General features: G+C 40.9%; 1 protein-coding gene across 1 annotated transcript; it reads right to left on the bottom strand.

Moving 5' to 3' along the window:
* Positions 1 to 3,588: 3,588 nt before the first annotated feature.
* Positions 3,589 to 6,814, bottom strand: LOC134874078 (uncharacterized). Its single transcript, XM_063898071.1, has 2 exons — positions 6,179 to 6,814; positions 3,589 to 5,820 (listed from the first exon to the last, which is right to left on the bottom strand). Exons 1-2 carry the CDS (start codon positions 6,573 to 6,575, stop codon positions 3,740 to 3,742), a joined length of 2,478 nt encoding a protein of 825 aa, XP_063754141.1. The 5' UTR covers positions 6,576 to 6,814; the 3' UTR covers positions 3,589 to 3,739.
* Positions 6,815 to 17,464: the final 10,650 nt, after the last annotated feature.

Here is a 17,464-nt window from a genome sequence, read left to right as displayed (position 1 = left end):
GCACATTATACCACATAGGGTTGTTACCCTGCAACAAGTTTCGCATCATTCGCGGATTCTTTTTTCTATTTTCTGAACTGTTGCCATGTCTTCCAATTGGTGAATTCTAGGTAATGGGGAGCGTGCATTAATTTTAGGCTTTTGTTGGCAGGCTCGTGGGCCGAGGTGTTGGATGGCCTCAACGAAGCACGCGCTGTCAGCTGGTGAGCGCTCGCGGGTCCCCACCGGGTCCCCGAGGATTTGACTCGAGAGGGAACACACTTTCTCAACTAAAGAAAGGACTTTGTGCACAGGACACACACACACACACACACACACACACACACACACACACACACACACACACACACACACACACACACACACACACACCTCCCTCTTTCTCTCTCTCTGTCAACTGCTGCCGAAGTTGTTTCTTCTCCAACTTATTTGCCACTTATCTAATGTGTCCAAAGCCTGGTTGACTCAGGGGTGCGATACAAAAACGGTGAAAAAATAAATAAAAAAGCAACTTCGAAATAATTAATGAAACTGCCTAAAGTAGCCGTTTGCTACCTGTCACTGCTCTGTCTCCCACCCACTGTGTTCAGCCAATCACAGCTCCTGCCCCTGTGCTCGCCTCCTGAAGGCAGGGAATAAAGGGAAATATAATGAGGATGCTATGTTAAATAATTAACAGAATTTATGCAGGTAGAACTTTATCTGAGTATGATCAGACAGCCATCTGGAGCAAGTTCGTGTTGCGGTGAAAGCAGATCTAGTTTCAGTAAACACTTTAAAGGAATACCCTATGGAACATGACAGCTAAAATACAAGGGAAAGCATGACGATTTCTAAATTAAAAATAATTAGATTAGCTTTAAACATAAGACGTTTTATAGATGTTTTAGAGCTGTTTGTATTTCTTTAAATAAGACATGAGTGCACAAACCATCAAAATACTTACGAGTAAATCCAAACGGAGCTTTGCTGAGAATGAGTTTTAATTTAATTAACCACAACAAAAAAATAGCGTGCTCTATCATTAGTTTAATATCTTAAGTATGGGGTGATGACTTTAGTAGCTGTATATTTGATTAAAGTTATTGTAACCAACAGTTCACTTTGCATTGTAAAAGGACCTACACTGCAAATGTTATTTTTCTTGTTTCCTTTGCAGCTTTTCTATTTGGTCAAAGTAGGTGGAATAATAATGACCACTAAGATGCTTTGTTCGTTAACCAATGGTGTTTACTAGAAGGTGGAAGTTAAAAACAGTTTCAACAGGTGGGATGCTGGTCAGGCTGAGGTTTCAGGGACATCCATTATTTACGCAGTACCGACGTTATGAAAAATAACAACAGAGAGGAGGAGATGGGGGAACCTAAGACGCACTGACGCGTGTGGATGCTGTTGTGAGTAAAATAATACATCAAAAAGGAAAATCGACAGAAACTCACGGCATAAATCGACCTTTCTGAAGGACTAAACAGTTCCTAAGTATCAAAAAGAATTTGTCTTTTGACGCCAATTGTTGTGGAATATAAAATAGTGCATAAATTAATATAAATGTAATAAGATTAATATCCAAAAACATACAGTCATACTGAAATCCTTTGCAATGGAAAGGTGTGACGATCTTTAAGTATATATTGCACTCAAAAAGCGTCAAGCCTCTGTAGTCATGCTCATTTCAATAAATAAATTCAGAATATGTGCATTCCACAGCTTCCCTTTTTAATGAAAAGAAAGGCACTTGCATTTTGTATGAGATATGGGGAGTCGAGCTGTGTGCTGTCCAAAAAGCCACGGGTCTCTCAGGGGACCCAGAACAAAAGGCAGAACTGGGCCATAGTCTCCATCTGCTGTCCCAGGGAGAGAGAGCGGGAGAGGGTGGCGAGTGAGGACACCATGGGCAGATAGAGACAGAATAATAAGTGAGAGGGAGGGAAAAGAGATGGCAGTAACAGGAACAAGATGGGGAGTTTGGGGGAGTTAGAGTAAAGACGATACAGAAAGTTCAGATATGTTTCAGTTTGGTTCAGTTCAGCCAAAAGTAAGTTAGTCGAAAGGCTAAGAACCATGACTACCACCTTTGTTTAATCTTACCTTTAAATTAGCCTGCAGCCCTCACCTCTCATTAGCCACCACAGCCTTGTATTATCATTTACTGTTGCGTAACCTATAGTGATCAAACACACAATGCAGCTGTGACTCAATGAGCACCTGTTGCATTGCATGCTCCAACTCAGTGATGCTTTGAATAGTTAATGAGTTTCCTTGGTAGTACTGTGTCTCAGTCAAACAAATTCTAGCATTTATATTTGAAAAGTTATCTTTTGTTAAAATGAAATCACTGGGTATGCCTACAAGAGGCTCATATTGATGCCGTATAAATGTCAGCATACAGTATTTACAGTAAACATGTATTCAGTTGTGATCCAAAACATAGACAGTGTTTGAAAATAGAGTAAATTGTAAATCAACAATTAAAAACTATCAACATCAGTGGAGACACAATGACTAAAAAGTAATTAAGGAAAGTTGCAAAGCAACATGAAGCAAACAACCAAACTGTTTTATAACATCTCAATAAGGCGGTCTTTGCAAGAAAAGTGCATCATCAGCCCCAAAACCAACAACTTATGCAGACACAAGAAGATAAATAATTTGATGTCTAAATCAAGCAATCTCATTACAGTGAGAAAATATGGCCTAAGTTCTCTAAATGACCCTTTAGCAAAGGAGTTAAACCAGGACACATGCGAGGTGAACATTTAAACTGTGCCCGCAACTTAAGAATTGTGAAAACTTTAAAAATGCTATTATCAGTCGATGTATGTTTTACTGTGACCTATGTTCTAAATTTGAAAGAGACAGAACATATACACTAAAATAATAAGTTAATTTCGAGTAAGTTTAAGTATCTTCCTTTTTTTAAAACTGTAAATGCTAAATAGTTTACCTTACTAAAAAAACATGCACAGGCCCCGGCCGTGGCACAACTGGCTGGGGCACCTGCACCGTACGCCGGCAACCCTGGTTCAATTCCCGACCCGTGGTCCTTTCCGGATCCCACCCCGACTTTCTCTCCCACTTTCCTGTCACCCTCCACTGTCCTATCCGATTAAAGGCAAAAAGCCCCCAAAAAATATCTTTAAAAAAAATAAAAACATGCACACAGACTTTCTTAAAAAAAACACCTCACTTGCCTTTAGCAGAGCTGCCAACATTGTGTTTTAGAAAATAGTAGCAAGCCGAGCGGAGCGAGGCAAATTTTTTTTCAAAGCCGGGGGTCCGAGGTCCGCCGAAGCCCCCTGAATGCCCCCTTATTTCATTTTTACTTTACTTATTTCTATTTATCTTTTGTATTCAACTGTTATTATTTTACTGTAAATTGTATGTATATATAGTTCCCTATTCCTTTTCCTATCACCCTGCTGCTATAACATGTGCAATTCCCTTACAGGATTAATAAAAGTTATCTTATCTTATCAGAAGCCAGAGACTTTACATGCTCTGAGATGCAATCTAGGTCATATTAGGACATGTTTTTCGTGTATAATTTCTCCTTTTCCCTGTACTGTTGCACACAATTAAACACCAACATACACAAAAAAATATTTTTATTAACCGAACAGAATTCATCATGAAACAATACTGAACAATAACACATGAAAAACCTTTACACAGCCTTTTTTTAGAACAGAGTTCAACTCAAGGGAACCTTTGGCTGTGACATGACCATCTCATCAACCTCTCACTTTAGATGGTCATAGGTTGCTGACTTGGCCTTGGCAAGAGTTGTCTTGGAGTACGCCTGCTTGTAGCAGACAGACCCCTTTGCCACCATGAATTGTTTGTGGGTAATGAGGTTACTCAGGGTCTCCATTCCCATACTAGGTCTGAACTCCGTTCTGTTTTTTGTGACAAGACTGAAGATGCGTTCGCAGTCTGCATTGGAATGGAAGATGCAGAGGATAGCCAGCATTACCTTGCAGAGTAAAGGGTACTTGAGATGGCCATTTCCATCCTTCAGCTGACTCATCAGGTGCCACTGTGTGTCTGGTCTGTCACAGCTGGTGATGCTTTCTGGCAGAGCATCGGTTTGGTAGGTCATGAATTGACCCTCAAGCTTGTCCATCTCCTCAGCACTCATCTTCAAGCAGGGGAATCTGCCTGTGAAGTACCTCACAGAATTGAAGTCTGCGCTGTCCCGTGCAGACATGTCAGCCACAGAAGCATTCCTTATCACTGGGTCATCATAGGGAAACTTCTTCACCATGTACTCAACAGCCTTCATGTAGAATGCCCGCACAGCGCTGAAGACCTGGGCAAGCTGCAGCTCCTCAAGCTCAGGGTGATCTCTTATGAAGTCTCTGGTGTTTTGCCCAATGAACAAGGTCTCATTGCTCTTCTGGTTGCTTGGTTCCCTGAATGGTACCTGGTGAACCTTAGCAGCTGCATTGATCACCTGAGGCTTCACAAATCGGTTCAAGAGATTCTTCAGCTGTGTGGTCAAAGTCCTGTGTAGTATTTGTATGCAGGGTTTGTCTAGCTGCAGCAGAGTGTTGGCCTCATCAAATATCGGCAGGACCGCACTTAGAAAGTAGCAGTAAAGATGGAATGTTGGGTCCTGCAGATGTTGACATGCCCTCTGCACTCTCTGTTGTGCCCCTGTCTTGGGCTGAGTGGTTCCAGTGCTAGATGTATTGGGCTGAGTGGGTGCAGTGCTAGATGTCTTGGGCTGAGTGGGTGCAGTGCTAGATGTTTTGGGCTGAGTGGGTGTAGTGGTAGATGTCTTGGGCTGAGTGTGTGCAGTGCTAGATGTCTTGGGCTGAGTGGGTGCAGTGCTAGATGTCTTGGGCCGAGTGGGTGCAGCGCTAGATGTGTTGGGCTTTGCCGTTGCAGTCTTGGGCTGTGTGGTTGCAGCTGCTGGTGTTTTCTTTCCCTGACAGAATTTGGCTAGGTTTTGTTGGCGAAAGAGATAGCCTGCCAAATCAAACTGAGAATTGTCCTTGCTGCCGCTACTGTGGGTTGATGTGTCCTTGCTAACACTGTGGGTGGACTTGTCCTTGCTGCTGCTCTGCGTGGTCTTGTCCTTGCTGCTGCTCTGCGTGGTCTTGTCCTTGCTGCTGCTCTGCGTGGTCTTGTCCTTGCTGCTGTGCCCAGACTGTTCTGACTCAAAGTATTGCAGCAATGCAGGCCACTGCTGCAACAACCTGGCGATGCATTTATCTAAAGAGAGCCACCTCGTACTTACATGTTTAACAATCTTTCTCATTTCCACTCCACACAGATCCTGAAATTTCTTCAGTCCCTGTTTCCTCTTGCTGGATTTGTCTAGGTAGAAGTATATGTCCACCAGCAGCTCTTCAATGGACACTGGAAGCTGAGCAGCAGCTTTTTCTGCAGCTAGATGAATTAGATGGCACGGGCATCCCAGCACATATACTGCACTGTTTTTTTTGTTGATGTAGCCTGCCGTGCCAGCTTTGAGTCCCTGCATCACCATGGCATTATCTGCCCCAAAACTCATGCAGTTGTCCCAGGATATGCTACGTTTCTCAAGTTCATTGTCAATGAGTTTGAATATGTTCTGCCCAGTAGATGCCTCATGACACTCTGGCAAAGATAGGAGTACTGTCAGAACACGCCCAAGTCCTCGATCAAAGTACTTCACAACAAGAGGATACAGCTTACAGTCTCCATAGTCAGTGCTCCCATCCGTGGCTAGGGAGTATGGAGCTGTCCTCATTGCCTCCGTGATCACAGACGCATCCTCCTTGGCAAGAGCTCCAACAATGGCGCTGCTCTTTGTGCGACCAGACCCATACTTTCCTGCAATTGCAATCACAAAAATATTGCATTGTATTATCATGATTATACTCTAGATTACACAGAATTGCAGAATTACAATCATGATATTAATCCTCTGTAGAGTAAGTTGGCCTAGGCTATTTTTTTTTCACCTTTACATAAAATGAAAAATGTTTATTAGAATGATACAGTATCAGTAGGCTATAAATTAGCAATGATTAATTTGCAAGATTTAAATCAGATTATCAACCAGGGCAGTACTGTAACTGTTTTATATAGTCTGTACAGATTGTAGAGTGTATTGTGACAGTATACAGATATAAATCTATGCCTATGAATGCTTGAGATGAATTGAGGCTATTTGTCATTTGAGCCTTACCAGCGATTTTCGAGTCCGGAAACATCTTTTTCACCAGTGGCCCGATGTGGTCGGCCACCGCGATCGGGATGTTGTGTTCCACCAGAAAGTCCACAGCGAGCACTTCGGCATTTATGACACTGGTGTCACTGTCAACCGTAAAGAAGCCCGCGATGGGCCTTGTAGCTTCCACTGCCGCCTTGTATGACGTGTGTTTAGCAGTCCTGATGTGCTTTTCAACGTCGTGTCGGCCCCCATGCCTCACGCTAAAATCTGTCTTACACAACATACAGTAAGCGTGGAAGTCGTCCAGCTTCGACCGGGTGATGGTCGGCCATTCTGCGTTATATTCTAGCTTGAAGCGCTGTTCAGAAATTCGCCGCTTTTTCAGCGGAGGACAAGTACGTTCACCATCCATTTTTGATAGACTTCAACTGACAGCTCGCTCCGCGATTTCGCGGGCATAGTGTATTCACGAATTATCATTGGTCCATTAGAAATTAAGATAATAAAAACACAACACATATGTTAAATTATATAATGAAAAAAACCCAGATATTAATATGTTGTAGTGACTGTAATACACATAATTCACCTCCTTCTAAAGTGTGGTTCTACACACTGTTGTTTCATGCCTGTAAGCAGGGTGCGATTTGTAGGGGGGGATGGTGAGGATTTCCCCCCCTCTGGTTTTCCTATCCCTACCTCTGCTAAATTATTTTTATCTCCGGTGGGGACAAGGATTTCCCCCCCTTGATAGCGATGAATGCAACTTAACTGCTAGCCTACTTAAACTCTTGAAATCTAACGATCTTCAGTGTCTTTACATCAGAGTAGGCTATTCAGCAGCCTTCTGGCAGACGGTGCATATTTCTGAACGTCATCGAACACAAAAACATTGTAACATTTTTGTGCGGGAACTTCGCAGGAAAAACAGCGCTGAACCAAACATGAAACGCGTTCAGAGCAGCATATCATCTTACTTTACAGGACCCATTTGCAGAATTGTGGATAGAAGAGGGCCGAAATGCTGCAGACAATGCCCCGATAGGAAAAACGAAAAAGCCACCACAAATTTGTCACCAGAGCCGACTGTTTACTTTGTCTAGTTTTCCAGACCTGTCCCTGAGTGTTGACAGCACGTTGTGCTATTTAGTGAATTATTTTGAGTGTTTGATTTAAGTTAATTGGAGGGTCTTTTCATGGAGAGCATTGATGCTGTTCTATGGTGCTTTCTGCCTGTTAGTGCGTACGCATGTTTTTGTGACGTTGAATAGAAATCCATGTATGGGTTATTAAAAGTTTTGCCATGTTGTGATGGGGACTAATCCACGGACCCGAAAAAAGGGCCTGTCTACTTTTTGCGTTTTTTTCTCCCTAGTTATGCAAGTTAAAAGTCCAATGTTCTTGTCTATGAATAAATTAAAAAAAACATCCCCCCCTCTGTTTTTTTGTCAAATCGCACCCTGCCTGTAAGTATGACCGTTGGTTTATGCTTGAAAGTACAACTGTAAAAAGGGATCGTGGTCCCTTTAATTAATCTGTGTTTACGATGACGTGGAGCCCCATGCTTGTTGGTCAGGACAGCGCCATCTTGTTTTGTTAACTTTGACTGTGATTAAACGAGACACGCATTCGTGTGCTGAACTGTAATGAACGTCTCCTGCGTTTCATTACGATCTCCACAATGTTCTACTTATCTGTGCTATAAATGTAATTTTTGTATGATTCCAATGATCTTAAATAATTTTATAACCAAAATAGCTGAATTTGCTCGTGACCTGAGCAGAGGAGACAAGCGGGGTAAGGCAAAGAGCGGCGCCTCACGTCAGATTGAGCAATCCCTCACAAAGCGGAGCTAGTGAGAAATTAGCACCTCCTGTATAATGCCTCCCTGCTCTGTAACAAAGATGCAAGTGAGGAAATATTCCCTCCTGTATAATGCCTCCCTGCTGTGTTACAAAGATGCTTGATGGATTTTACCCCGATATATATATGTAACAGTATGTAACCATAATGATTTACCCCGATGAATCTGCCACAAAATACAACAATGCAAATGCAGACGAATGGAAAGCCACCAGTACGTTTAATTATTAGCCAAGATTACATTGATATCCGAGTGTTTCCGAGGGGATTGTTTAATGTCTGTCATCCATTTAACATCATACAACGTCGTTGTGATCACTTTGAACCCAACGATCTTTTTTTTTAATGTATTGGTGAGCTGAGTTTGAGAAATTAAACTGTGCAGCTAAAGTTGTGTTTTTTGGTTGCTATAGTTATCTAGTTGCTATGCTAGCTAGCTCAAGAGACTTAAATAACCTAAACGATTTAAATGGAAGCGTTCAATTCGCATGTAATGATAGCTAGTTATCGAGCTGATGTTATAGTTTCCCCGATTTAACTCATTGTATTTTAATGGGTAAAGGTAAAAATCCTCAGGGTGCCTGTGCATCTTCGCATGAAATAATATATTAGCCTACCAGTTATTAACACGAGTTCTCTAGCTACCAACTGCCAACTCGTTGTACCTATCATAGGTGTGTGTGAAGAATGCTGAGATAAAATATGAAAAACAACCAGTAGTCAATGTGCAAGCTGCCAATTGAATTATGTTTTAATAAACTCTATTGACTTCACATATTTTTCACCGCACGGCACTGGTCTACATGAATAGAATTCTTCATCAACAGCGGGAGCCAAAACAGCATAGCATCCTGGTAACAGTAGTGAGGGTATTACAAAAAAGAAGTACAGCCGATCCTATTGGCTCTTTGTCAACGCAAGGGACGAATCATAAAACGGCTTATATGTGAGCTTTAGGGCTGGTTGGATGTCAACACAGGCACGAGGCTGCCAGCTACACGATTCATTTTTCGATTTGTTGGGTAATGCGTAGGATATTCAAGTCAAGCGTAGCGGCGTAATTAGGGCCTGGAAATCGTATCTGCTACGCCAAAATCGTGTATGTTGGCAGCTCTGCTTTAGTGACGAAGACTACATTTGGAATTTAGTATAATAAATGGTTGTTCATGTAACTTTCAAATAAACAAACACTTTCAATTGAAATATGATATCCATTTATTGCAAACACATTCATTTAAGTCGGTCAACTTATACAAAATCTCCCGCCATTTATAATGGTTCAGTTGTATTTCGTTTAATTGTTCAAACCATGCAAATCAATTGCTTTAAAAAGACCAATAAGAGTTCCTTTAATAGCTTAAGTGCTTTAAACATCCATTATACATTAATAAAAAGGTTCCTTTCTCCTTAGAAAAATGTTGACATAAAGAAAATGAACTACTGACACAATTCAAAGTTTATTTATTTGCCTTTTATTTGTTTTTGTACATTGAACAACTGATATGTAAAGCATATGAGAGCCCAAACAAGAGGCCAAGTCAGATTGTATATTACAATTCCTCCCAGCTATGACAGCAGAAGACACTGGATCAAGGTGGAAAGGATTTGGAGACACTAATCTCCACAGATGAAAGTTTGCATCCCAGCAAATACTTGTGCTCAGGCCTAATCACTGTCAGAATCTAACGGTGTCCTTTTAAACATTAATTAGTAGGACCAAAACTTTGTACGTCTAGTTTTAAGTGGTCCAGTAAAGAGCATAACAAATATTATGGCTTTCTCAAGTTCAATTTATGTGCTGTCCTCACTAGCTTGAAAATAAACAAGCTCTGCACTGAACATACGAAACAGCATTCATTTTTTCATCTGACTGTCAGTTACATACCCACAAATACAAAGTCAATATCTGTACAACACTGTGTAGTCTCTCAAAAACCCATAAGAACTTACAAAGCAGCTGCTGTAAAAGTAACTGTGGTCCTCATCATCAGGGAGGCCTCGGATTACAAGGGTCCACATTGCTGTCACATTTGTTTTCTAGAAGTAGATAATACACAAATACATTTTAAGTTCATGCAACCATCCAAATGTATAGTATGGGTTTGTCAAAAATGTTTATAAATCAAATTTCACCACAATGTTTGTTTAAAAATACAGTGAAGCAAAATGTTACTGATTTGAGATAAGATCCTTAATATACAATCCAGAGCTTAGTGTTATAGAGTGACCAGAGCTCTTTCAGGTTACCATGTAACACTGAAAACAATACAAGTAGCAACATTTGTTCTGTAGGAGTTGTAGGTTGTACTCACCTTTATGTACATTTCCTAAGTGATTCCCTCTTAGTTTATCAGTAAATTAAAAGATAAATGGGAGAGATTAACTTTTTTTTTTACTAGGCTATATTAAAAAACCAACCACCTAATTTAAATGTTTCAGGTTTAAGGCAAGACGAGCATCACACTGACAAAGCAATCTACAGACAAAGCATATAAATACTGTTTTACTGCAAGAGAATACATTAAATAAACATTTTTTACTGAAAGAATCCAAAAAAAGTGAATGTAATTGGCATTTTAAGATTAGAAAGGGCAATGTTGGCGATAAATGCAGATTATAAAATAACTTGGACCCACAAAGTGACCAAAGTATCGCAGTGTTATACAAACATATAAAAGGTAACAGTGCAAAAGATTATACGACGGTCAGTAACAACATTCATAATTGGAAGGGGCAAAGTAAGGACACATCGGCCCATTATTTGAGGCTAAAGGGCGATGTGCAGCTTCTGCAGACTTTTACCTCTTTAGTCACATGAATGTAGCATGGAGCCACTGTCTCTTCAATGTTAAGTTTAGGTTATGTGTTGGACATACTCGATGAGTACAGCAGCAGTAGAATCATTGGTTACAAATAAGTAACAGAGACACACTTAGATGTAAACACACTAACGTAAACTGTTGTTTACACGTGTTAGCTAGCTGGCCAATGTTTAGCTAACGGTTAGCTAATGCTAATCAAACGGTTAGCAAGCTTACCTTGAGAGCAGTCAGAAACGGGAAATCAATCACACATAATTGCTTGACAATTTACCTTGTTAATCTTTAAATTCTAATTAGGCTACTCAAAATGCAAGCAACCTCACTTCCTTTCTTCAAGTAATCCGAGACGCTAACTGCGCATGCTCAGTACCCGTGTCTTCTTTGGTTTTTAATTCAGCCTTTTCGGGTACTTAAGGTCCCTTCACTTAAAATAAGACGTCATTTGTTGTTGTTGTTGTTCACCCTGGCCTGTAATTAACTTCAAAAAAGAACCTGTAAGAACTTTATTTTGACGATTACTGAGTATGTTTGACAAATGAAAATAAATAAGCACAGGTATTAAAATGTCATATTTTTGTCAGATCAAATGTTTGTATCCGACTATCATGTATTTACGCCTGTTCACCAATGTATTTGTGTCTTTTATTACAGCTAAAGAAACAAATGTAAATGTGGATGGACCAAACAGAATTTACTATTGTGGCAAGTAACCACTGCAAAAAACGGTAAGCATGAGTTTGGGTACTGAAAATCCTCTGCAAAATGCTATATATTCAACGTGGGTGATATTGATAAAGATAAAGTTATTGCATACACACACTTTCTTTTCTCTTGATTTTGAAAGCATCACAAGGTTGAAGGCTTTACATCTTCTCAAGCGGTAAAGTAAAACTATTTTGACAAAATACATCCTGTGGTTTCTATGATGAAAAGAAGCCCATCCCTTAAAACATGTCCACCTTCATATACCCATGCTGACGCTGTCACACACACATTGTATACACACTGTCACATGGAAGAAGATCATTCATCTCTGTGGTTCTCTCCATGAAAGACATCTATGGGTGAAGCATGGTCTCCCAGGGCTTTGTTATGGGCAGGGTTCAGCTCTTTGTGTGCGCCACCTTCAAAGCAAATGTACATGAACACGAACATGAGGCTTCTTGGGTAACCGGCCCATTGAAGAGCAGCACAATAGTGCTACAATTATCCACCGTGCTCAATGCTTCTGCGGAATCAGTTACATGGCTTTGTTTGTGTTTGTGTGGTTTGGTGTGTGTGTGTGTGTGTCAGTCTATTTGCATGTTGGAGGATGTAAATGTTATGTGTGTGCATAGGTTTCTGTTCGTATATTTCTATATTAATTTGAGTGTGGGTTCATTGGTTTGTCAACACTATCATATTGTAAATAAATTCCCTGAAACGTTTCTCTTATCTTTATTGTGATGTTTTATCTATTATTTAAATTTTTATATTACAATGTTAAGCAGAAAATATCTTCTATATTTTGATCTTCTATTTGCTGCTTTCATTTTAATTTACCTTATGCCATTTTCTCAGTTTACTTTTCTGCAATGTGTGTGTGTGTGTGTGCGCGTGTGCACGTGTGCGTGTGTGCGTGTGTGCTTGCATGTCTTGTATTTTTGTTTAAGTGTGTGTAGGTTACTTATACCTCCCAGTAGGAAACACCTTAACTGCAAGGCTATATACTCCCTTTTGATTGTTTGATCTCCAGCAGGTTCGGGTTACCGAGAGCGTGCAGGCGGTCCTCCTCAGCTGAGGATGAGATCTTCCCTCTGCCTGACTCAACACACATAAAAAAAGGAAACCTCCAGAAGCTTCGGATGTGATTTAGCTGGAGGTGCTTCTCCATCTTTTTCACACTTTGGAACATGAGAGGTGTGTGAGAGGGTCAGAGTGCAAAGAGGTAGGTTGTTCTTATATGTGTGTATGTCCTCAAACACAGGTGAGTATTCGTGAGTATGTTTCCACCATCTACACACCCACCTACTCACTTGAATATGTAATTTTCACCACAGTTAACCTCAGCTGGCATTCTGTTGCGTATACTGCACAAACATGAATATATGAGAACACAACCCATATGTCACTTTGTTGAGGAACCAGTTTTGTGCATTCGCAAAAACCTTTAATAAATAATTTAATTAATTCTCATTAAAACCTTATAGGAAACATCATTTTAATGTATGGAGGTAAATCTGTCACATTCTTTTGAAAAAGTGATAAACAAAAGACTCCTAACAGACTGTCATCTTCAGTTGCAGAAGCAAAACATTATTAATAAAATATCTCTGAATGTGCTGGAGTATTTCATTCAACATTGTTTTCTATCAGTCTTAGCTAAAGTGTGTGTACACTTCTTATGAAACACACTGTCATTTGGATTATTGGCTTGGAGAATTGTTATGGTGTCGCATGACCACTTGCAAAAGGGCATGAATACACACCAATTGCCTGTTTGAGAAGGAGGAAACTCTGATGCCCACTTGTGAATCTTCTGACTTTATGTTGGTGCAATGGTTGAAATCAGAATATTTTTTAGCAGGTAGCAGAGGAGGATTCTCCTTCCTCTCCTTTCTCACTAAATCTTGCTATTTTTGCCCCTCACCTGTTAAACTGACTACATCTCTCCTCTCCTCTCTTTTCCTCTGTTGTCCTCTCGAGGCCTATTGTACAGTTGCCCCTGCGGATCTCCTTTCAGCTAGCTGCCCTACTCAGGTGAGGGATACAGTATATTGAAGGAGATTTTGCTTGTATTTGATTCCGCTTCTTTTCATAGTGGCTGAAAGCCTGGTCTCCATCCGGCCCCCCCCCCCCCCCCCCCCCCCCACCCCTCCCTGTCCTGTCCAGTTCCCAAGGGACCCCCACTCTCTCCCTGGCTGGCCTGGGTGGAGCGGCCTCAGAGTGGGGCAAGTAGGGATCAGACAAGGGTATCGCTTACAGCCTCCCTCCCGCACTCACACAGAACACAGAGCACAGACAGCGACAGCGCACCCCCCAACCTTGCCTGTCTCCCTCTCACAGGTGCACATAGACACACACCGTGCAGCCGATGCACACTCACACGTACTTGCACATGCACATCTTTTCCTCCATCTTACCAATTAGAGATACATGTACTATCGCACTCCCCCCGCTTCTTTTCAATCTGCCCCTTGAACAAGTGATCCAGGAAAGAGGTAGAGCACAATGAAGTTGTAGAAAGCCATTTCTGTGCACTGAAAAGAAAGCAATTGAGATTTGGCGACTAAGAGTGACACAGAAGTTTAGATGGAAAATGGCACAAGTGCATTTGCAGGGACACAAACTTGATGCATACACATCGATCAGATAACATCCTGTTCAATCCTGCACCATTCAAGTTAGACAATGCCAAAGTCTATGTGTTAACATGTCTGGCTTCAAATTCAACTGGTTCACTGAAATAAACCCACAAGTCTCAGGAATCTTCCTCATAAAATTAGGCCTGGACTGTTTTTACAATACTTATGTTTGAATGAACTACAATTGAAAGGGATAGACAGTATACAGTTTTGTACTGTAACATTTTGATATGTCTATGTTTATCCCCTGTAATTAAACTTATTTAAAAATAGCAAATATAAACATCAACTGCCTTAACAATCTGTTTAACAGGTGTTTATAATATTTGCTGAATCACGTTGTTAAGCTCTAGCTGTTACTATCCACTGTTGGAATTAAAAAACAGCTACTTGAAATGAGGATAACACATAATTGCTATGTATTTACAATTAACCAATTATGTTAGGTCAGGTATTGTCTGTTTATCAGTGTCTTCTGTAACCAGAGTCTTGAGGGAAAGCCCACCCAACTGCAAACATTACCCACCATAACACAGGAGCGCTCATATCATGTATTTCTCGAGTGGTCTCCTTACACTCAACAATAGCTGCAAGGCACTTTCAGGAACAACAAGCCCCCAGCTAGATTAAAACAACAGCACACTACTTCCCGCGGTGAAGGAATTGGATTAACACAACATTTCCTGTCTTTTTAGAAAGACAGGAAATGTAACAGTGGGTATATGAACCTCAACCCTCCCAAAAATATCTTAAATACCTTCAGTCAAGATTTCATTCTTCAAGAGCTGCTTAACAATGTTACTGTATAAAGTCTATTCACAATATCTCTTGATCAATTAAGCACAATTCATTGTTTAGCTGTTTGTAAAAGGAAATGCCAGCCCTAAAGTTTGTAGTGGGTGAGAAAAACTTGTTTTAGATGGTCTTAACTTTATCCATTTCTCTGTATACTGTATTTGTTGTCTGTTGGTTGGTTATGCCTGTAGGGCATCTTTGAGAGTAAAGGACCCTCACTGAGACACAAGATCCCAGCAGGATAACACAGCTAATAAAGCCAGACATTTCCTACTTCTGTAATGGATTAGCAAGCCTCTCTGCAGGGAAATACAAACACATAAAAAATAGTCGTTTGACTGACTATGAGATCGGGCTCACATTCCACCTGTTGCAATCACTATTTTGTATAGTGTGGCATTTTCTCTTTCTCTGTGATTTAATTGTATTTACCTATTGCATTGATACTTCTTTCAATATCATTACAAGGTATAAATAAAAGCCTTTTTGTTTTAGTTTTTTGAGAAAAGTTGTCTTTCAATACAGGCTCTGAACCATAAAGTAGTGAAATCGAATAAATTGCCCTGTGGTTAAAATTTAATTTCCGCGAGAAATTTCCAAGCTCATGGATTATTGTTTGTTTGTTTGTTTGTAGATGATTTGGCTGCCCTTATCTTCCTCCTCCTCCCAGATTAGTGCTGCACTCTGCCTGTTTTCACACCATTAAGGCCAATCCACATCCTTTTTTGTGGAGGGAGGGCAGGCTCCCCTGGAGATCAGTGATGCTTCACTGACCACATCAATCAATCATTCTCCCTCTGACTACCTCTCTCCCGCTCCCTTTTGTCTCTCTCTGTATGTCTCTGTCTCCATATCTCTCTGTCTCGCCTTCACAACTTTAATATCTGTCTCATCCCTCTTTCCCACACATGACATGGGAACTACTTATCATAAAAACACGGATAAATGTTGTTGTCGAGAGCAATACTTTCACAGGGTCTGTCTTGGAAGCTGTGTTTGGCAAGGGAACTTTACTATTAACAAGTAGCTGTTCTTTAAAAAACAAAAACATTAATAGATAATTAATATTTAGTTTTAAAATGATTGACCTGTTGAAATTGCTGTCTTCATCTCTGTTCATTTGCTAATATTCTGTTACTGTTACAATACACAGTTGCATCTTTCAGTCCACAGAAAGTTGTTTGACATGCACATGTCTGCCTTGGGCAGTCATTCATCTTACAGTCTTCCAGAAAACTTGATACTTGTTCTTATAACGGGGTCAACTACGCAAAATGTGAGAGAATTGAGGCAACAATAGAGATCGGTTGAACTTGTGCTCCTTATATAGCAAAGGGTTTTTGTCCATACATTGCCCTCATGGGAGGTAATGTACTGTGACACAAAATTCAGGCCACATATGTGTATCCCTTGTACTGTGATAATTATATGGACCTTTTCAGTCCTTTTGTGAAAGCCTTGGTTCACTCAAAGTTCACTTTGGACCCTCAAGCTAATATTTTAGCTGTTGGTGATAAGTCGTTGAGGTTACCATTGGGAGGAGGAATAACACACGTTCTGTATTTGTTCACTTTCCTTTCTGTCTGCCTATCTGCGTATGATAGGTCTTGTGATACATTTTTGACCCCTTGAGTGTAGATTATAACTCTAGCCTTAACCCTTTAAATGTGCCTAAATTCATGTTAGCACATTCTTAATTTAGATATGCCAATCTGGTTGTCTATAAGATTGAAGATGAAGATTCAACTTTATTGTCATTGCACAGAGTACAAGTACTAGGACAACGAAATGCGGTCTCTGCATTTGACCCATCCTAGTGTTAGGAGCAGTGGGCTGGCATTATGTACGGCACCCGGGGAGCAGTGTAGGTAACCAGTGTCTTGCTCAGGGACACCACGGTGGCACTTGGTCTTTCGGGGACTTGAACTGGTGACCTTCCAGTTCCCAGGCCAAGTCCCTATGGACTTCGCCACCACCGCCCAGTCTAAGTCTGCTTACCCAGTTTTACTTTTCTGCCTCTTAGTGAATTTTGTTGGTGTCCTGCTGCCTTCTTAACTTCTAACATCCCTACAAACCTGTCATACTATCTCTCACCTGTCGGTGTGCACACCAACCTGTCTGCTACCCAGTGTGCCTTTCTATCTCAGTCTATATGTCTGCCAGCAGGGGAAAGGTCAGTACCCAATGGGCAGTGTGTAAACAATGCCCTCAGTGCCTAGGACAGGGACAGCTAGTGTCCCATTGCAGACATGCTTGCATGTGATGTGTGGCAACCCCCCCTTTCATCTCTCCCTCTTCCTCCTCTCTGCTCTTGCTGTTTCTTTTTTTTCCTTCTATTTTGCCGCCCCTTTTCTACTCTTGCCTCCTTTTTGTTCTACTTTTGGCCACTTCTCACTTTTTTTTCTTCTACCTTGTTGTCTGTCCTTTCCTGCCTTCCTTTCCTCCCCTCCTCTCCCCATCAGTCCCCATCAGGAGGA

The sequence above is a fragment of the Eleginops maclovinus genome, chromosome 12 (assembly GCF_036324505.1).
Source record: "Eleginops maclovinus isolate JMC-PN-2008 ecotype Puerto Natales chromosome 12, JC_Emac_rtc_rv5, whole genome shotgun sequence".
Classification (NCBI taxonomy): domain Eukaryota; kingdom Metazoa; phylum Chordata; class Actinopteri; order Perciformes; family Eleginopidae; genus Eleginops; species Eleginops maclovinus.
Note: the sequence above shows the minus strand (reverse complement) of the source record. Positions and strands in the feature narration are given on the sequence as shown.